Source organism: Lepus europaeus, chromosome 18 (genome assembly GCF_033115175.1).
Source record: "Lepus europaeus isolate LE1 chromosome 18, mLepTim1.pri, whole genome shotgun sequence".
In the NCBI taxonomy this organism is placed as follows: domain Eukaryota; kingdom Metazoa; phylum Chordata; class Mammalia; order Lagomorpha; family Leporidae; genus Lepus; species Lepus europaeus.
Genome location: NC_084844.1, coordinates 21,901,999 through 21,922,802, shown reverse-complemented (window position 1 = coordinate 21,922,802; position 20,804 = coordinate 21,901,999). Strand labels below are relative to the sequence as shown.

Sequence of the window (20,804 nt, the reverse complement as noted above, 5' to 3'; positions counted from 1 at the left end):
GTCTAACTCTGTCCAAAAAAAAAAAAAAGGCAAGCCCTCCACTAGACTTTCTTTAAACAAACAAAACTAACCTCAAGACCTGACTCTTAATAGTCTTGGTTACATAATATACTTATAATGTAAGCCATTTGTAAAGTTCCTTCCTGATTTCTTTTTTCTATAGACATTATCTCTTCTTTTGATCACCCAGTTTACACAAGATAAACTAGCTCCTTATTCTCTTCCTGTCTAAATGTCAACTAAGTCTTGATTTCGCAAGATGCTTAATCTAGGAAAAGCTTTTTTCTTTGAAACTATAAACACCTATTCAGGTATTTAAAAGAAATGCCTGTATAAGTAACCAGGTGAACCAAATGGATTTTGTCCTCCCTTTATCAATGTTACTTTCACCAAAAATATTTAAAGAAAGTTAGCATAACCACAGTTTTAGTACAGGCAGTCATTGTTCCAAAAACATACCAATGATTATTTTGCCATCTATTTTCTCTAAGATAAAACGAGCCTGATTGTTCAGTTTAGCAGATTCAGCACCAAGCATTCCTAGAAGCCACTCTTTTCTTAAGCCATAATATTTAAGCCGGAGCTCAAAGAAGTCTTTTAGAATATCCAAGACTGTGTCATATTTCTTTAAACAGCCTACATGGTCAAAAAGCACCTGAAAAAGGAAAACAAGATTAGAGCCAAGAATAAGCTGGATAAACTATATAGAAGTAGCCTAAGATATCCTTTTAAAATTGACATTAGTCTTCAGTATAAATTGAACTATATATCTCTCACAAAACATACCATAGAGTTGCAGGTGAGACTGGTTTGGAGTTTGAAGACTTTGTGTAACCCAACTCTTTCTGCCTCTGCCAGTTTTTCTTCAGTCATTTTCACAACAAACTTCACAGTGGTATCTGTGTGGTATTCCCTGTAGTCTGTTATGAGAGGGGGTGTCTTCTCGGTGCCATTCAACATGGGTTCTAGAACTTGTTCTTTATATGTCTAAAGAAATAATTAAGCCTTCTGTAAGTTTCTAAAACATAGGCTCCTGAATAGTCAACAGTAACAGGACAAAAAGTGTTTCTTCTGTTCTCAAAACTAAAACCAAAATCCAAATCATTACTCACCTGGGTCCACGTTCTGACGGGAAGCTCCGAGATTTCAATGGTTGTGGAATTAAGAATAGCTACTTCACCATTAATAACATACTGATTTGGAGCCAGCTCTTCAATAGTACCCTTGAAGTTCTTGTAACTTGGAAGCTAAAATGGCATTTTAAAAAATAACATGTTTTCTAAATATGATACCAAAGACAGAAATCACAACAGTGAACAATAAAAGTGTAAGGTATGAAGCAAATTCTACTTTCCTCCTCTTTAATCAGATAGTCTACACAATTGAAGCCCGAGGAAAACTAAGGCTCCTTACAACACAGAATACTTACCATCGGCAATGGTTCTTCTCCATCCATCAAACGTCTGATGTTATTCACAACTTCACGAATATCAAAGTTGGGGATTTTGCAGGACCACCCAGTACCAATTCCTTCAGCACCATTTATCAGCACCATGGGTATAATAGGAATGTACCATTCAGGCTCAACTCGTTGGTTGTCATCATATAAGAATCTTAACGTGTGATCATCTTTTGGTGGAAATAATAGCCGAGCCAAAGGGCTAAAGAAAACAAAAACTGTTATATTACAAGACACTGGCTGTGAAGGAAGACCCCTCTCTCTAACTCTGTCAAAAAAAAAAAAAAAAAAAAATACACTGGCTGTGACACTTTCATGGAAAGGACACGTTATCTCATACTTATTTTACCTTGACTCTGCTTGCTAATATTCATTTAACAGGATTTACTGAATAATTTCTATATGCCAAGTATTGGGACTCAAAGTCTCAGCTCGCAAGGAGCTCACATTCCAGTACAGGGAGAGAGAAAATGAACACACATTTTGTCAGGTGGTGTGGAACTGCCAGGCGAAAAAAATGAAGTAGAAAGTACGATTAAAGGAGTACTCAGGGAAGGTAAACGCTTTCTGATAGGATACCATTTGAACATAGAGAAGAAACTGAAAGTGAGCTGAGCCAGGTGGGTATCTGGGGAAGGTGCTGTAGGCAGAGACAGTTAAGTAAAAGGCCTTGAAGAAGGCATGTGTGTGGCATGTTTGAGGACAGGCAGAGGCTAGTATCCTTGAACTAGAGATGGTATGAGAAAGGATCAGAAGATATGGGGAGGGGTCCGTGTCGCGTAGCGGGTTAAGCTGCTGCCTGCTATGCCAGCATCCCATATGAATGCAGGCTTGAATCCTGGCTGCTCTACTTCCAATCCAGTTCCTTGCCAATGTGTCTGAGAAAACAGAGGAAGATGGCCAAGAGCATGGGCTCCTGTGACCCATATGGGAGACTTGGATGAAGTTCCTGGCTCTTGGCTTTGTTTGGCCTGGCCTAGCCATCACCACTGTGGCCATTTGGGGAATGAACCAACAGATGGAAGATCTCTCTCTCTAACTCTGCCTTTCATATAAATAAAATCTATATTTTTAAATTTATTTTATTTATTCCCCAGAGGGCCACAATAGCCAGAGCTGCGCTGATCTGAAGCCAGGAGCCAGGAGCTTCCTCCAGGTCTCCCACACGGGTGGCAGGGGCCCAAGGACTTGGGTCATCTTCTATTGGTTTCCCAGGCCATAGCAGAGGGCTGGATCGGAAGAGGAGAAGCTGGGACTAGAACTGGCACCATATGGGATGCCAGCGCTTCAGGCCAGGGTTTTAATCCACTGCGCTACAGCATCGGCCCCAATAAGTAAAATCTTTAAAAGCATATTTAAAAAAAAGATCAACTATAAGATAAAAAAAAATACATATGGGGAATTGGGGCACAGATCTCAAGTCTAATTAGCTAAATAATATTTAGATTTTACTGTGAATAGTTGAAAGGCTCTGAACTATAGTGGCTTTTTTTTTTTTTTTTTTAAATAAGTTGCTGTAAGAAAGACTGACAGGTTAAATTACACATTTCAGTGCAGATACTATGGAGTTTGCTGATAAATTAGATGCAAGTGTTGGGAGAAAGAATCAAAGTTACAAATACAACAGTTTATAGTTCAGGACACAGATTTGAATATATGAGACTGGATGGGCAATCATTTGAGAAGTGAGTATAGACAGTGAAAAGAGATCTGATGACGGAGCCTTAGGGCAGGGCAATATCTAGAGGTTGGGAAGACAAGACAGACCCAGTAAGGAAGGCTAATAAGGAAGAGAAGAATTATCTATTGCCATAGAGACCAAATAAAGAAGAGTTTTAAGATGGGAGTGATTAACTATGTTGAATGCCACCAAAATGTTGAGTGAGAGCTAAAAACTACCTATTCATACTATACTTTCCACAGACTTATAAAGGAAGTAAATTTCAAGGTCATTTTGATTCTGACCCAAACTCTATACCAGAGTTTTATGATCCTTGTAATATTGACATTTTGAGCTGGATAATTCTTTATTTTTGTTTATTGGAAAGGTGGAGCAACAGAGACAGAGTGAGAGAGATAGAAAGAGAACTTTCATCTATTGTTTCATTTTTCAAATGGCCACAACAGGCACAGCTGGGCCAGGCCAAGCCAGGAGCCAGGAATTCCATCCAGGTCTTCCATATGGTGGCAGTGACCCACATACTTGAGCCATTACCTGCTGCCACCCAGGGTGTACATTAGCAGGAAGCTGGATTGGAAGGAGAGGTGGGACTTGATTCTAGGTACTCTGACATGGGATGTGAATGTCCCAGGCAGTGACTTAACTGCTGCAGCACAACACCTGCTCCAGCTGGAGAACTCTTTGTGAGGCTATCCTGTGCATTATAAAATATTTATAATAGCACCCCTAGCCTCTCTATTCACTAGATAACAGTATTTTCTAATTGATTTTTTAATTTTAGCCTCATATTGCTTCAAAACTAGAAATAGAAATCTACTAGAAGTTTGAAAGTATACCCACCTAAGCATGGTGAAGATGTATCGAGGACTAGCAGAATCCTTGCCACCATGCAGCCTGGTACCAAACTGACCAATGGGCTGCAAGAGGTTCAGGTTATTGCTACCCACAAAATTCTGAGCCAAATTGATAATGGTCATCATTAGCGACATCTAGGGGGAAAAAGATTCATTAATATCACTTGTAGGCTTTTAATAATATTCATCCATTATTATAACTAAGCTTCACTATAATTCTGTAAGGTTTTATGAAGTTTAGATGTTTCCCAGATAAATAGATGGCAGAAGTAGTACCTAAATTCAAGACTTTTGGTTCCAAGTTCAGGGCTTTGTCTATGGCCATACCACCCTGAACACACCAATCTCGTCTGATCTCATTCATAAGTTCAGGGTTCTTGCCTTCCAACAATTTCTATCTATTAAGTTCTCTTAACTTTGAAGTTCCTCTCCCTTTATAAAAGTTTCTTAACAAACTGAAATATTTCCACTTTTGTGTTAAAATACTGCTCATTTCTATTCTAACATGCATCATTTTATCCTACAATTATAAGTGTATGTTGGCCATCTGGCTAAACTGTGATTCTACTTTGGAGGTAGAAAACAGTTATCCTGTGATGCTGTATAAAGTAGACACTCAACAAATGTTTATTGGGTGAATATTTACTGAGTCTTCACTATATTTTTATTTAAAGCAACAAGACAATCATTATATTTCTAGAAAATTAAAGGAAGCCTAATTTTCTAAAATTGTTTCATATAATAAATGCAAAAAAAGCAATTCAATAACAAAATACAAAAAGAATAAAGGGAAATGTAGTCATAAGATTCAGATGTATATAAAGTTGCCCTTTCCAATTTCCAGGGACAAAGAAAATTAACAATTTGGTGTTAATCCTGCTAGACATTTTGCTGTAAGAATTCTTCGGCCTTGGGGGATGGCATTGTGGTATAGCAGGTTAAGCTGCTGACTGTGACTCCGGCATCCTATATAGGTATCAGGCTGCTCCAATTCCAATCCAGCTCCCTACTAATGCACCTGGGAAAGCAGCAGAAGATGGTGCAAATACTTGGGCTCCTGCACCCATGTGGGAGACCCAAATGGAGTTTCAGGCTTCTGGCTTCAGCCTGGCTTAGCCTGGGCCATTGCAGCCGTTTGGGGAGTGAATTACAGAATGGATGATCTCTCTCTCTCTGTGTGTAACTCTTTCTTTCAAATGAGTAAGTAAATATTTTTTCTTAAAAAAGGGGGGGAGGCAGTGCTGTGGCACAGCAGGTTAAACCCCTGGCTTGCAGCACTGGCATCCCATATGGGTGCCAGTTCGAGTCCTGGCTGCTCCACTTCTGATCCTCTCTGCTATGGCCTGGGAAAGCAGCAGAAGATGGCCCAAGTGCTTGGGCCCCTGCAACCACGTGGGAGACCCAGAGGAAACTCCTGGCTCCTGATCAGCTCAGCTCTGGCAGTTGCGGCCATTGGGAGTGAACCAGCGGAAAGATGACCTCTCTTTCTCTCTGGCTCCACCTCTCTCTGTAACTCTGAACTCTTTCAAATAAATAAATATAAAAAAAAAAAAAGAAAAGAAAAAAGAATTCTGCCTCTATTTTCCCACCTGACATAGACCATGGTGATTCTTCAGTGTTTTTCTTTTTTTAACTTATTTGACAGAGTTAGACAGTGAGAGAGAGAGACAAAGACAAAGGTCTTCCTTCCGTTGGTTCACCCCCAAAACGCCAATCTGAAGTCAGGAGCCAGGTGCTTCCTCCTGGTCTCCCATGCAGGTGCAGGGCCCAAGCACTTGGGCCATCCTCCACTGCTTTCCTGGGCCACAGAAGAGAGCTGGACTGGAAGAAGAGCAACCGGGACTAGAACCCAGCGCCCATATGGGATGCCAGCGCTGCAGGTGGAGGATTAACCAAGCGAGCCACGGAGCTGGCCCCTCTACAGTGTTAGTGCATACATTTTTACTTAAGTTACATCATAGATTCCATGCCTGCATGTCACATTTTAATATAATAATTTCCCAGTCAATATATTTTGGATGTCAAATTTTCACCTAACCAAGTTATAATATGCATCATTAAATATCTTTGAACACCTTGCAGACTTATGAGTATCCTTGTAGGAATATTATTTCTATAGAAATACAATGATTAGATCAAAGGCAAGCACATTTTATAGCTTGATAGATTTTACCAAATTGTTCTCTATTGTGGATATACCATCTTACATTTCTGCCAAACATGTTTGGAGAATGATTTTGCAGATTTCTGCTGTAATGCTTTTTGGAAATATGGATTGTCTGTTTACCTCACCATGATGGTAAGAAGACATTTCTGCCACTGACCCAGCTAACTGGGCAACCTTCACTTCTCGCTTGTCATTCCGTTTGAAACAAGTAAACAAAACCTTTCTCTGCCCTGGTTTCAAACCTGTAAAATGAAGAAGGGCAAATAGTACTCTCAAGTTAGCCATTTCTGGGCACTGATTTCTACTTTACAATAAAATTATACCAACAAATTGGAACTCACCATCTACCATTGATGGGATAGATCTCTCATTATCAGAATTTGAGAAGAGGATAAGTTCTTTGTTTATGAAGTCATTGTATGTCAGATATGTGGTAGTTTGCCCATATAAGTAATCCTGAGGGATCAAAGAGGATAAGTATTACATGAACTAGTTTAAAAAAAAATCACTGGTCTTAATAAGTCACAGAAATAAAATATAAATTATGTGGAAGTATTTATATGTTTTAAAAATTAAAAACAAATTTAATTGTTGCACAATTAGAAAAAAAAATGCATCACCTTTGTAATTTCTTTCAGGCCTCATACATTCACCCAGCAGTTGAAATAAGAAAATTTATATAGTTATTATATTAAATTTTTACTGAAATAAGTATTCAGTAAGTTTAATTTGCTATAGTATCAATCCTAAAAGCTCTATCAAATAGTGCATTTCGTGGAATATATTTAAAATTATTACCTCAGGAAGGCCAAGTAACTTTCGTTGTCTTCTATCCTCCATGAAATGAGTTAACCATTCTTTTCGATCATCTATTTGCTTTTTGCTAAAGGCCTACAAATTAGAAAAGGAAAAATATGTCAGTGGCACTAACAGGTTCTAAAATCTCTCTCTCATAAAAACAACCAACCAAGAACAAAAATCCTGTAATCTAAAATAAACTGGGTCCTTCTATGGAATACTTACTAGAAATATTCTATTCTACAAAACACTCACATAAAAACTTACATGTTGATTGAATAGTTAAAGCAGTGCTTTCTAAAATTAGAATATATATATAAATGTACATGTATATGTATATATGTGTGTGTGTGTGTATATATATATATATATATATATATATATATATATATATATAAATTACAACTCAGACTCACCAGGCTGATTGCAGCATCATCTTCAGGACCAGAATATTTGAATTGGATACGATGTCTCTTCATATCTGCAAAGTATTCTTTAGCTTCCTTTGATGTGCTAGTGCCCAAACCTACGAAATGAAGACCACCCATGTAAATACTGTACAATGGTATATAACAAAATGAGAATTTCTATATGGTTTCAATACAAACCTTTGTAATACTTGACTTTCCATTTTTTATGATTTGGAGTAGAACTCTTCCATTCTTCAAATTCGGGAAGGCTATAGAATGCCATTTCTTGCTTGTTTTTTGATACCTGTGAGGAAGTGTACACTGCTGTGGCTTTGCATTCTGTGGAGTCCCTTGCATACCACCTCACATCACTGGGGTTATGTATACATCAGGTTTGAGGAAAAGGACCTTAAAATATTCACTCTGGTATCGCAGAAATTAGCATACCTTTACAATTGGAGTGATAAATTCTTCCAGAAAACGATGTCGCAGAAGAGAAGGCCAGTTGTGATGGATAAAATTAATCAGCAAGCCTTTGATATGGGAACCATCTTGGTCCTAGAAATATTTAGAAAGATAAAATGTAAAAGAATTATTTTGAAACTAAGGGAAATTATAATTGAACTACTGGCAATTTATCAAAAAACTTTCTATGGGAATAACTTAAACGATTTAAAAAAGAGCTGTTCAAATTCAGACTCATTTAATCTATATATTTAGTATATAGACACAAGACACAAGATTAGAAATTTATTAGAGATAATGAATAAAGCTACTTAAATAACTTATTATTATGGCAGGAAAGCAATGTAACAATAAGATATGCTTAATTGTGTTTAACAATCTAAAATACTTAATAACAAATCTGACCTGATCTGTCATAATCATTATCTTCCCATAACGAAGAGTCTTTAATGAATCTTCATCTTCATAGTTCTTCTTGTACTGAAGACCCACAATCTTGATAATATTGTTAATTTCAGCATTTTCCATAATCTGAAATAGACATATGTCCCCCCAAATAATAATTTTTATAAATTTGAAAAGAACAAAAGAATTATAACAGTATGTATTGCTTGGGTTTTTTTGAGATTCAATATTTTGAATTATAGGCTAGTGCCTATAATTCAATAAGTCAGAAAGATCTATTAGGGTATGCTACAATGTACCCAATTTTTAAAAATAATTATCTAAAATATATTTCAAAATGCCCAATGAGGGAGTAAAATACAATCATGAAGTCCTCATTATAAACTAGATTTAGATTCTAGAAATAGTTTTATATTTTACCTGTTTATGAGAAGCTTCTCGAACATTGAGTATTTTTCCTCTAAGAGGGAAGACCCCGTATTTGTCTCTTCCAACCACACCAAGGCCTGAAACTGCTAAAGTCTTGGCTGAGTCTCCCTCAGTCAGGATAAGTGTACATTCAGCAGAGTTTCGGCTCCCTGAAATAAGAACACACAAATTATTATAAGCACATTTAGTTCAACCTCAAATATACTAACTTGGACATATTATTAAAAGACTTTGGATAAAACACAAATAATTTACAGCATACAAGTTGGCTTAGGAGTAAAGTGGTGCCAGTAAATAGAGAGGTATTTTAGTTAAAGTTCATAAAAAAATTAAAAATATGAAGGTAAGTGTTTGACCTAATGGCTAAAACACCTATGCAGGGCCGGTAATCCTCCGCCTGCAGCGCCGGTTCTAGTCCTGGCTGCTCTTCCTCTTCTAATCTAGTTCTCTGCTGTGGCCTGGAGAGCAGAAGATGGCCCAAGCCCTTGGGTCCCTGCACCCGTGTGGGAGACCTGGAAGAAGCTCCTGGCTTCAGATCAGCACAGCTCTGACTGTTGAGGCCAACTGGGGAGTGAACCAGTGGATGGAAAACCTCTCTCTCTCTCTGCCTCTCTTTCTCTCTCTGTGTAACTTTGACTTTTAAATAAAATAAATAAATTTTAAAAAATTGTACACTGTTCAGGGTGGCATAATTTTTTTTTTTTTTTTGGACAGGCAAAGTGGATAGTGAGAGACAGAGAGAAAGGTCTTCCTTTTAGCTGTTGGTTCACCCTCCAATGGCTGCTGTGGCTGGCACATCGCGCTGATCCGAAGCCAGGAGCCAGGTGCTTCTCCTGGTCTCCCATGCGGGTACAGGGCCCAAGCACTTGGGCCATCCTCCACTGCCTTCCCGGGCCATAGCAGAGAGCTGGCCTGGAAGAGGGGCAACCGGGATAGAATCTGGCGCCCCGACCGGGACTAGAACCTGGTGTGCCGGCGCCGCAAGGCGGAGGATTAGCCTGTTAAGCCACGGCGCCGGCCGGCATAATAAAATTTTTAACCATTCCACTCTATCCTGCCTGGTGCATGATCCATCCTCCTGTCTAGTGTATCTATGCTAATAACCAGATTATCAGATGGATATCTGGAGTATAGTGTGGTGCTTGTGGTCAAGTCACCTTTTCCTGGTAGCCTAACTACAATGCCTATGACATTCACCTCATTTCCTCTCACACATACTCACTTTATCATCTGACACCATTGCAAGAAGAATGACTACAATAAGTACAAGAAGATATTTTGAGACAAGGCCCATATTCACATAACTTTTATTATAGCATATTGTTATAACTACATGCTATTACTGCTCATCTCTTACTGTGCCTAATATATAAATTAAGATTTATCATAGTATGGATGTATAGGAAAAAACAGTATATATAGGGTTTGAGACCACCCATGGTTTCAGGCATCCAATAGGGGTCTTGGAACATATCCCCCAAAGATAAGGAATGACACTTACATTGTTTCTATATATTCATGTTTTTTAAAAATGTCTTCTTTTAAAAAAAATTTTTTTTATTTTTATTTATTTGAAAGGCAGAGCAGGAGAGAGGGAGATAGAGAGGGAGTGGGTAAGTAGAAGGGAGAAAGGGAGACAGAGAGAGATATCTTCCATCCACCAGGCATGGGTTCACTCCTCAAATACCCACAATAACCAGAGCTGGGCCAAGCTGAAGGTGGGAGCCAGAACTCCATCTACATCACCCATGTGAGTGGAAGGGATTCAGTAATTGAGTCATCATTTGCTGCCTCCCCAGCGCAGTAGCAGGAAGCTGGATCTGAAGCAGAGTAGCTATCTGGAACTCAACACACTCTCATATCGGATATAGGAGACCCAAGTGGCAGCTTAACCCACTGCACAACAATGTCCATCCTAAGCATTCATTTGATTGTATTTATTAATAATATTTGTTAGGCAATGGGCTTAAAATTCTTGCTTTATACTACAAAATAATCATCAATATTATTTAAAATAGCTTACATTTGGAAATGATCTAGATGTTCAGTGAGAGGGAATTAGTTGATTTTTAACAAGTGAAAAACACCTATGGCATGATGTTAATGTATACAACAACCAAACTCCAAGATTTACAGTGTGGAAACATTTGAAATGAATACCTGCATCATTGGCATCGTCAAGTTTGGGAATTCCCTTGATTCTGTTATGCTTTACAGCTGAACACTTCTTGTTTAACTGGACTTGGGCCTTAAACTTCACCCAGTTCAGTATGCTTTCTACAATACCACAGCCAATCGCCTGAAAAAAGATTCATAATAGGGATGAAGAGTTATATTAGAAATCTAGAATACAAGTAAGGCCCTATAACAATAAAAGTAATGCAAAGGCTAAAAAGAAGCAGAACAGTTTCTGATAGAAGGCATGTCAGACAATCAGCGTTAAGGGAGCTGGTTCCTTTGGCTCATTATTCAGTAAACATTTACTATGTACCTGCACGGTGCTAAGTACTGAGTACTGGTTGGGGCTATAGTGGTTAAAACAAAGTGGACACGGTCCTTGCCTAGACTTTAAGAGAAAAGAAGGAAGCCAGAAATAAAATTATTACACGTGTGATGAATGTCATGATTAGGTGAAGTTTGCCAAATAATATAACTTAGTTGGGGGGGAAAGTAGACTTTTCCTGAGAAGTCATCAAAAGATTTCAAAAGAAAGGGGCCGGTGCTGTGGTGCAGTGGATTAACACCCTGGCCTGAAGAACTGGCATCCCATATGGGCGCCGGTTCTAGTCCCAGCTGCTCCTCTTCCGATCCAGCACTCTGCTGTGGCCTGGGATGGCACTAGAGGATTGCCCAGCTCTTTGGGGCCCTGCACTCATGTGGGAGACCCGGAAAATCTGGCTCCGGATTGGCGCAGCTCTGGCCGTTGTAGCCATCTTGGGGAGTGAACCAGCGGATGGCAGACCTCTCTCTGTAACTCTGTCTTTCAAGTAAATAAAATAAATCTTTTTCTTTTCTTTTTTTTTTTGACAGGCAGAGTGGACAGTGAGAGAGAGAGACAGAGAGAAAGGTCTTCCTTTGCCATTGGTTCACCCCCCAATGGCTGCCGCAGTCGGCAAGCTGCAGCCAGCGCACCGCGCTGATCCGAAGCCAGGAGCCAGGTGCTTCTCCTGGTCTCCCATGCAGGTGCAGGGGCCCAAGCACTTGGGCCATCCTCCACTGCACTCCCGGGCCATAGCAGAGAGCTGGCCTGGAAGAGGGGCAACCGGGACAGAATCCGGCACCCGACCAGGACTAGAACCTGGTGTGCAGGTGGAGGATTAGCCTATGAGCCGCGGCACCGGCCAAAATAAATCTTTTAAAAAAAATCACCCGAGAGAGGTGGGCTTTGTGGTGCAGCAGGCTAGGCTGCTACTTGCGACGCTCACATTTTAGATCATAGTGCCAGTTTGAGTCCTGGCTGTTCAGCTTCCAACTAATGCTTTCTGGGAGGTAGCAGATGATGGTTTATGTGCATGGGCCCCTGCCACTCATGTTGGAAACCTGGATGGAGTACTGGGCTCTTGGCTTTGGCCTGGCCTAACCCTGGCAGTTTTGGGCATTTGGGGAAGTGCTCTAGTGGACAGAAGATCTCTTTCAGGCAGACGACAATAATTAAAAGAAAAAAAAAGTCACTCAAGAACATTGCAGAGAAAAGACTGAAAAGGAGTGAAGGTTAATTAAGAACCTATTATAGTAATCCAGAAGAGATAACGGTAGGAGGCTGCTAAAGTATCCGAGAGATGATTCTTGTCATTGAGGCTTTTTTTTTTTTTTTTTTTGACAGGCAGAGTGGATAGTGAGAGAGAGACAGAGAGAAAGGTCTTCCTGTTTGCTGTTGGTTCACCCTCCAATGGCCGCTGCGGCCGGCACATCTCACTGATCCGAAGGCAGGAGACAGGCGCTTCTCCTGGTCTCCCATGTGGGTGCAGGGCCCAAGGACTTGGGCCATCCTCCACTGCCTTCCCGGGCCATAGCAGAGAGCTGGCCTGGAAGAGGGGCAACCGGGATAGAATCTGGCGCCCCGACCGGGACTAGAACCTGGTGTGCCGGCGCCGCAAGGCGGAGGATTAGCCTGTTAAGCCACGGCACTGGCCTTTTTTTTTTTTTTTTTAAAGATATATTTATTTATTTGAAAGCAGAGCTACATAGAGAAATCTTCCATCCATTGGTTCACTTTCCAAATGGTAGCAACAGCCAGGGCTGGGCTAGGTGGAAGCCAGGAGCCTGGAACTCCAACCAAGTTTCCCACATGAGTGGCAGAGGCCCAAACACTTGGGTCATCTTCCACTACGTTCTCATGTGCATTAGCAGGGAGCCGGATTGAAGTAGAACAGCCAGGGCTGGGACCAGTGTTCATATGGGGATGCTGGCATTGCCGATGGTGGCTTAACCCACTGCTGCCACAATTCCAGCTACTCGTTGGGGCTTTTAAAATAAGATAGGCAGTAGTTTTATTTGCTAGGTAGTAGGGAGTTCCCTGCATGGGGAATAGTGAGTTTGGAGAGAACTAATTCAATTTTAGATGTATTGGTTAAGAGTAATATTAAGCATTTAAGTGAAGGTGCTTGGTAAACAGATTAATTAGAAAGTGATACGGATTGAATGGTGTTAGGTAACTGGGAAGTATAGGCATGTAGATGGTAATTAAAGCCTTGGTAAAACCAGTGAGGTAAAAGCTATTTTTTTAACTTCTTTTTCAGACTGAGGAGATTTGGAGATGATCTGTGTGGGAAGAATCTTTGTTTCGGCAGAGCTGAAAAGAGCAATGGAAAAAAAAAAAAAAAAGTAAGGTGGTTCTATTTTTATTTTCCTCTAAGTACTCACAGCTTTGATGAATTTTTCACTCAACTGGCATGTTGATCCAAAGCTCTTGGCTTGTAAAGTCATGTTTTCTTTTGTCTGAGAGTCAAAGGTTGGGTTTTCAATTAAGGCGTTCACAAAAATCCACATGTGATTTTTCACCTGCAATAAAAGTTGATATAAAGCCAGTAAAAATATATTCATGTTTTATTTTCAGTCTTTTTCTTTTCCCTTGACTTTAGAAAAAGAAAACTGCTAAAATATCATACCTGATGTGCTTTTACTGCAACACCACCCTTGTTCTTCTTCTTTACAACATCAACAAGTTTAGCCACAATCTGATCGGCTACATAATCAACATGCCTGCCACCCTAACAAAGAAATAACCAAATTGTTTAAAACTCAGTATACTCAAAATCACAATAATCAAACATTTAAAAATAATCTAATTTAGCTTCCTTTATATCAAGGTAGCCAGATGGTCAAATCCATTTTTTATATTAAAAACAATAAGAACACTTCTAAAATTACCTTGGAGGTGGCAATGCTGTTGACAAAGCTAATTTGCTGAAAGCCTTTTTCACTCATTGTTAAACATACTTCCCACCTGTGGTTTACTTGCTCATGTATTACTTTCAGTGGGTTACCAGTTTCATCTACCTTATCCTTCAAATACATATCCACATAACTACGGAATCCTTTCACCTGAATGGGAATTAAAAGTAATAAAGTTAGTAAAAGTAGAATAAATAATAGTCTATGAGGATTTTTTTTTTAAAACTAATGAAACAATGTTCACTTATGGGCATAAGAGAATGGTCATTAAAGAAGGGTACAAAAGTATTTTAGGTGTCTCTTTGAGAGAAAAATTCCTTCTGTTAGTTTTAAATGAGCTGATTTTAAAAATGTAATATACCACTTTCTTTTTAGGAACATATCTGGAAAATGGTAAGAAAACCATATGGGAGGAAAAATACCAAAATTTGCACTTGACAATAATCAAAGTCCTTTAACACCTAGGAACACACTTACTGGCAGCTTATTTCCATTAAGGAAGACTTTGACATCTTTAGTGGACCCAGCAATATCATATGCTCTTCTAACCATCAGTGCAACAATATCTTTGTCCAGGCTTTGCATTTTAAACTTAGACAAATCGGGCTGAAAGGTGATACATGTATAATCTTCTCCACTAAAGGACTTGAGCTCCATCTCACCAGCTCTCCCCATGTTATCCATCCAAGTCTATGAAATAGAGAATAGAAAAAATGAAAAACCCGTCATCTCAAAAACAAAGTAACACAATATATGAGTCCTGGAAAATAACTCAATAATTTTCCATGGTTTAATAGCTTATAAATTATGTTAAGTTAAACGAACTACGTTAGTATAAATGGTAAATTATAGTTCATAACCAAAGCACACAATTACTATTTACTCACCTGTTTGAACATTTTTTTATATTCTCTACTGGCTGTTTCCACAGTAAATTTGGTACTGAATATGTTACACAATTTGGCTCCGTAGCCATTTCGACCACCTAGGCAAAATATAAAACATCATTCTATTGTTATTATCTCATTGAAAATTTTATTTTAAAAAAAGATTTATTTATTTACTTGAAAGGCATAGTTACAGACAGAAGAGGGGGAGAGAGAGAAAGAAAGGTCTTGCATCAGTTGGTTTACTCCCCAAATGCCCATGATTGCTGGAGCTGGACCGATCCGAAGCCAGAAGCTTCTTCTGGGTCTGTCATGTGGGTGCAGGGGTCTAAGCACTTGGACCATCTTCCACTGCTTTCCCAGGCTCCTGGCTTCGGATCGGCGCAACTCCGGCCATTGCAGCCAATTGGGGAGTGAACCAGCAGATGGAAGACCCCACCACCACCCGCCTCTCTCTCTCTGTGTAACTCTGACTTTCAAATAAATAAATAAATAAATATTTAAAAAATAAAAATATTTTTTAAAAAGGTATTTTTCAGCAATAAATATCTTAATGCTCTACCTGTTACTTTCTTTTCATCATCATCATAGTTACTGGATGTTAGGAGCTGTCCAAATATGAGAGCTGGGACATACATCTTCTCAACTTTGTGTTCAACAACAGGAATACCTTTTCCATTATTCCATATGCTAATTAAATTGTTTTCTCTAGGCAAAGATTGAAAACTTTATTGTAAAGCAAATGTTACACTAATACTTAACATTTTAAAGTATCTAAATACTATTATTTCTAAAATAGATAAATTCATAAGTCCAATTTCTCTGACTCTTTCCATGTATAATAGCTTCTGAAATTCATCATGAACAACATTTTCTACCATGCTTAGTTCCCGATACTCCAAAAATAGGAGCAAAGAGGAAAAAATATCTTTTCCAACCACTGAGTGAGCCACTGATATTGCTGAAATACTATTCGATTTAAAAATGTTAGGATAAACAAAGGGAAAAAAGATTTATGCCCAGTGGAAAGAAAAGAACAAACTTGGAAATAGTACATCATGCCCCTTTTAAGAGGATCAGCTGTGCCTCTCTAGTTCCCTTAGCTTTCTCACCCAACAAAGCACATCCCAAAACAAATATGAAAGGGAAAAACATTATCAATAATAAAGTAGTTTGCTAATAAAATGCTGACAATTTATTTGGACTCATTTACTTGCTGATTATTTTAGGCTAATTTTTAGAAGATAATATATTTTAGTTATAACTGGATACATGCTACAGTTTTTATTTCAAACACTACTTAACCTTATCTATAAACAAGACTAATTAAAACTAGCTCAGTATTTTTCAAAGACTATGATATTGAGTCCTTACTTAGGAGTTTGTCACTTATATACTCCCCAAAAGAGCCATAAGTACAGTTTATGTCATAACTGAGCAGGCTAATAAAACGGTGACACAAACACCGTGACCATCCACAAAGGACACTGACATTTATAACCAGAAATGGTATATCAGAACATTCTCTACTCCACCTGCTGGCTTATTACTTGAATAACACCAAGAGAAAAAATTAAGATTATAGAATACACAGAACAATTATTATAGATGCCTGCTGAAGTAGTTCTGCACTGTGTCATAATGTCTGCTTTGAAATGACTCAGAAAAAAAAAAATAGATGCAGCAGACATGGAAAAACGTTGACAACTGGTAGGTTTATTTAGTGGGTATCATAGGTTGTTCATTTTAGCACTCTGCCTTTCTGTACTTTTGCAAATCTTTGTTTAAAAGAAATTCAACTTCATTGGTAACCAAAGCAAATGCAACCAACAACACAATGAACTATAAGAAACAAAAAAAAAACAAGCAAGAGACATACGGATCAATTGTGACTCTAATGCAAGACATTTTGGGGTCCCTTTGTTTGTTGTCCGCAGCATTAACTGAAAGAAAAGTAAAATACATATTTGTAAGAAATTGAAGTGTTTTCAAGAATTCCTTTGTAGCAAAAAATTTCCCAAATAGCATAGGAGTAGCACTAACAAAATGTTAATTTAGCAATTTTTATTCTCAGTGCTGTTTTAGGAAACAGTTTTCTGGGTTTCAGTAGACTGCCTCACTTCTGCCAACTACTTGTGCGAAATGACAGGAGCTCTGATTACAGAAGGTTTGGAAAGCGCGATGCTCCCTATGAAGGATATGACCAGTAGATCTTTAAAGCATTTACCACTCACCTAGAATCTCGTCAAAGATTTTGTACAAGCCAGGAACAAAAGTGACTTCCCTGTAGTTAATGCCAACATCTTCATCGTAAACCCACATGTGCTAGAAATAAGGCAAAGGCATAGTTATTTCTCTTCTGTACTTATTGTTTTGTCATCATGGTTATGGTAAAGTCTTCTGGGTTTTAGATATAGTAGTTTAGGCCAGTTCCAATGACACCCCGTACATGAAATACGAAAAAGCTAACTTAGAAAAGCATAACATTTCAATCGATAAATTAACTGCATTTAGGTGGCTTAGTTTTACCTGGGTCACTAATTCTACAGAGCCAATGTAGGTATCTGGGCGGAGCAATATGTGTTCCAACTGCGTTTTCTTTTGATAGATTCTTTCAATAGACAGTCTCTTCTTCGCATCTTCATTTTTCTTCATTTTGTTCATTTGCATATTTTCATTGACAGGCTAGCAATTTTAAAAAAGAAAAGGACTTTTTAATCACAGGCTTATAGGAAACTACGAATAAGTGTCTACCACAGTGATGCACTTCACTTTGCAATCTGTTGTCTGCTGCTGGTGGCGTTTAGAGCAAACAGGGCAATTTCAAGTTCAATGCAGCCAGCCTCCGGGGCGACAGTTTAAATGGACATCACATTATCTCAGCACCTGTCGATGCTGCGGACACCTGTTCCTTGGACGACTTTGGATGTCACCCGCACACGAAGCTACTGCGTGCCCGCCATGTCCCAGGCACGGAAGCGTCTAGGCAGTTTGGGGGCTATCAACCCAACCCACTGGCCCCGGGAGGAGACTCTCTGGGCCGGCCGGCTCCTCGACGGCAGCCCTGGGCCAGGCTCTGTACCCTCCGAGTCGGGCGACCTCCAATCCCGCGTCCAGGCACAGCAGGAGGGAAGCACCTGACGCGCCACTTCCAGTCCCGCACGGACCGGCGCAGAGGGCGAACTGTCCCCCGAAACAGTAAAACGACACACAACGCCCTGAAGCCGTTTAGCCGATACTGAGTCACTGCTAGCGCCGTGAGGGGCTTCGCCCTCCTCGCGATCACCCCGGCCGCGGAATATGGACGCCCGGCCGGTCGCGGGCCAGACTACAGCCCAGGAGCCTCACCCCCTCACGGGCAGCCAGAGACGCCCCGGTCGCACCGAGGCTCCACCCTCCGGCCCCTTCCTCGAGCGGTACCTGCAGAGGTGACACCTCCATGGTGACGGCCGTAAAGGGGCTCGAGAACCCTAAAAGCGACTAAACCGGTGGGACCCACGAGACGACCGGGGACCGAGCCGCTACTCCACAGACGCGCGTCGGTTAGAAGTCCCCTAGACTCATTTGAACCAGCCTCTAGCCCGCCCAAAACAGACGAGCCAATCCCCAACTTGTTCTCATTGACACCCTCCTGAAGAACCAATCGTGGCTGACTTTTTATATCCTCCTTTAGACGGCCAAGGAGGCCGGGCCTGTTCGAATGAACCAATTAGGCAGGGGAGGCGGGTCTAAAGGCTTTGCAGAGGCACTCTGGGAGTCTGAACTGAGAGATTGAAAAGGAATCTGACCAATGACGAGCGTTCGTTTGTTCTCTCCTGGCCGAAAACCCTGAGGAGCGGAACCGAGGAAGCGGGAAGGGGTTTCCTGTACTGCCCGCCGGCTTATGAGGAAGCGGAGAAAGATATTTATTCCTCAGGCGATGTTAACCTATGTCAGAACCCTGAAATAAAGCAGTTAGCGAGCGAACGGGAATTTCTGTGTTTTCCTGGGGGAAACTGAGCCCCGGCTTTCCGGACAGGCAGTTCGGGCCATCTGGTTAAGATTTTCTGGCGTCTGCCTCAACCTGCCGCCTTCACGGCATCCCTCCGTCCCCGCTCCCCACAAGGATTTAGTTTCCAAACACGAAGAAGTTCCACAGTTGTGGGTTTGGGACGTCGAGAGGCCACGCGCGATGGAGGGCGGCGATCACGCTCCCACAGGGCTTGGGGCCGCCAGGGACCCAGCGCCCTCCTCAGGGGTGGTGCTCGCTACTCGTGCCCTCGTCCTGTGGGTGTTTGAGTGGGTTTTTTACTTTTCTTCCCGCGCCTCACGTTAAAACAGCCCCTCCCCTGCCCTCAGCACAGTTCAGCGCTCCTGGGGAAACAGCACAGCGGGAATGGCTGCTGATGGCGGCTGAGCCCCCTCCTTGTGTTCAGAACTCCTTCCGTCCACCTACGTTTCCGCCCCAGCTCAGCAGTTTGCCAGCTGTGTCATCTTGAGGGAGGAAGCTTCCCGAAGCTTCCGTTTCTTCCCCGGTAGCTTCTGCACAGCCAGAAGGCTAACCAGGCCCTGGGCTCCAGGGCCAGCGTCCAGTCTCGAAGTTTCCCCGGACGCAGGCCGGCCCTGTCAATCACGCTGCCTTCTTCCTCCTGGAACGCAGAGCCTCAAGGCGGCAGGGGCTGGTGCTTGCCCAAGGCTGGCAGTCGGCCCCTAGAGCTCCCAGCCCTCACCCTGTGGTTCACCCAAGCCTGCAGGACCCCGCCTCGACCTATCTGAGATAAGGCAGTTCCAACCCTCTGTTGTGTCCCCCTGGCCTCAAATCTCACCTGTCGCTTGGCCTTATCCTGACTGTATGGATCTCTGTCCCCAAAACCCAGAAGCAGAGCCACGGAATCTAAAGGATTTTGGACTCCCACATCCCTGAGGCTCGGTTTGTTTCCTGAGGTCGTTGTCCTTTATCAAGGCCACAGAGGGCTCATTGAGATGTGGAAGCACCTAGGACCATCCTTCTCCCACCCTGTGGCTCAGGGTGACCTTACCCTGGCCTCCATCTTTGCCTTCTCTTCTGGGCACAAGCTGTTTCCTGCTTGGCCTGACCCCTTCACACAGCCATTCACAGGGGGCACCTTCAGGACATTTTTGGAATCACTGAAGAAGGAAGTACTCTGGACAGATGGGTCTGAGCGGCACAGAACATTAAAAGGGAACACCCGGAGCCTGCCAGCCACTAATCTGCTAAGCAAAATGGGTTGGGCCTCAATTCCCGAGGGCTGTGGTGTGGGAGGGGGAAACTGTGGTCCTCATTACAGCCTTCCCTCACTCAGCAGGGGTCCAAACTGGAACTTACCCTCAGCCCCACCCCTGCGCCTACCCCAACCATGTGTAGGGGGGGTGGTGGTGAGTACTTGCCACGTATATGACCTTGAGCAAGTCACTCAGTCTCATTGTGTCTCCATTTCTTCATCTCAATGGATGGGCCAAAAGAAAAAGAAAAAGAAAAAAGAAATGGGGATGGGGTTTGCATTAAGGCGCTGGCTGGAATGCCTGCATTCCACATTAGATTCCCTGGGTTCAATTCTTGGATTCCAACGTCTTGCTGATGCACATCCTAGAAGGCGGCAGTGATGGCTGAAGTAGCTGGACCCCTGCCGCTCATGTGGGAGACCTGGATTGACTTCCCAGCTATTGGTGGGCACTTAGGAGTGAACCAGGAGGTGGTAGCTCTTTCTGTCTGTCTGTCCCTCTCTTTCTCTCTGCCTCTCAAGTAAATCAATAACATTTAAAATGGTGATAATGGGGAGTACCTCCTTCTCTTTATAGACTAGTGAGATAACAGTTGACGTGCTGGTTTGGTGTAGTGCCTTGGCAAAGAGCAA

General features: G+C 41.4%; 1 protein-coding gene across 2 annotated transcripts in view; it reads right to left on the bottom strand.

Annotated features, from left to right (window-relative positions):
- TOP2A (DNA topoisomerase II alpha) overlaps positions 1–18,509 on the bottom strand; it is a 33,258-nt gene extending 14,749 nt beyond the window's left edge. For both annotated transcript variants that reach the window (XM_062215677.1, XM_062215678.1), the window contains exons 1-24: positions 18,370–18,509; positions 17,479–17,634; positions 17,184–17,274; positions 16,829–16,892; positions 15,512–15,657; positions 14,950–15,047; positions 14,540–14,752; positions 14,039–14,212; positions 13,777–13,878; positions 13,532–13,669; positions 10,829–10,967; positions 8,660–8,817; positions 8,240–8,365; positions 7,817–7,927; positions 7,568–7,673; positions 7,376–7,485; positions 6,960–7,052; positions 6,503–6,617; positions 6,282–6,403; positions 3,981–4,129; positions 1,430–1,661; positions 1,113–1,247; positions 787–987; positions 460–655 (exon numbers count right to left, since the gene is read on the bottom strand). In XM_062215677.1, the coding sequence (XP_062071661.1) occupies positions 460–655; positions 787–987; positions 1,113–1,247; positions 1,430–1,661; positions 3,981–4,129; positions 6,282–6,403; positions 6,503–6,617; positions 6,960–7,052; positions 7,376–7,485; positions 7,568–7,673; positions 7,817–7,927; positions 8,240–8,365; positions 8,660–8,817; positions 10,829–10,967; positions 13,532–13,669; positions 13,777–13,878; positions 14,039–14,212; positions 14,540–14,752; positions 14,950–15,047; positions 15,512–15,657; positions 16,829–16,892; positions 17,184–17,274; positions 17,479–17,634; positions 18,370–18,390 (3,196 nt within the window). In that variant the 5' untranslated portion in view covers positions 18,391–18,509. The remainder of the gene's footprint in view (positions 1–459; positions 656–786; positions 988–1,112; positions 1,248–1,429; positions 1,662–3,980; positions 4,130–6,281; positions 6,404–6,502; positions 6,618–6,959; positions 7,053–7,375; positions 7,486–7,567; positions 7,674–7,816; positions 7,928–8,239; positions 8,366–8,659; positions 8,818–10,828; positions 10,968–13,531; positions 13,670–13,776; positions 13,879–14,038; positions 14,213–14,539; positions 14,753–14,949; positions 15,048–15,511; positions 15,658–16,828; positions 16,893–17,183; positions 17,275–17,478; positions 17,635–18,369) is intronic.
- Between the last annotated feature and the right edge of the window lie 2,295 nt (positions 18,510–20,804).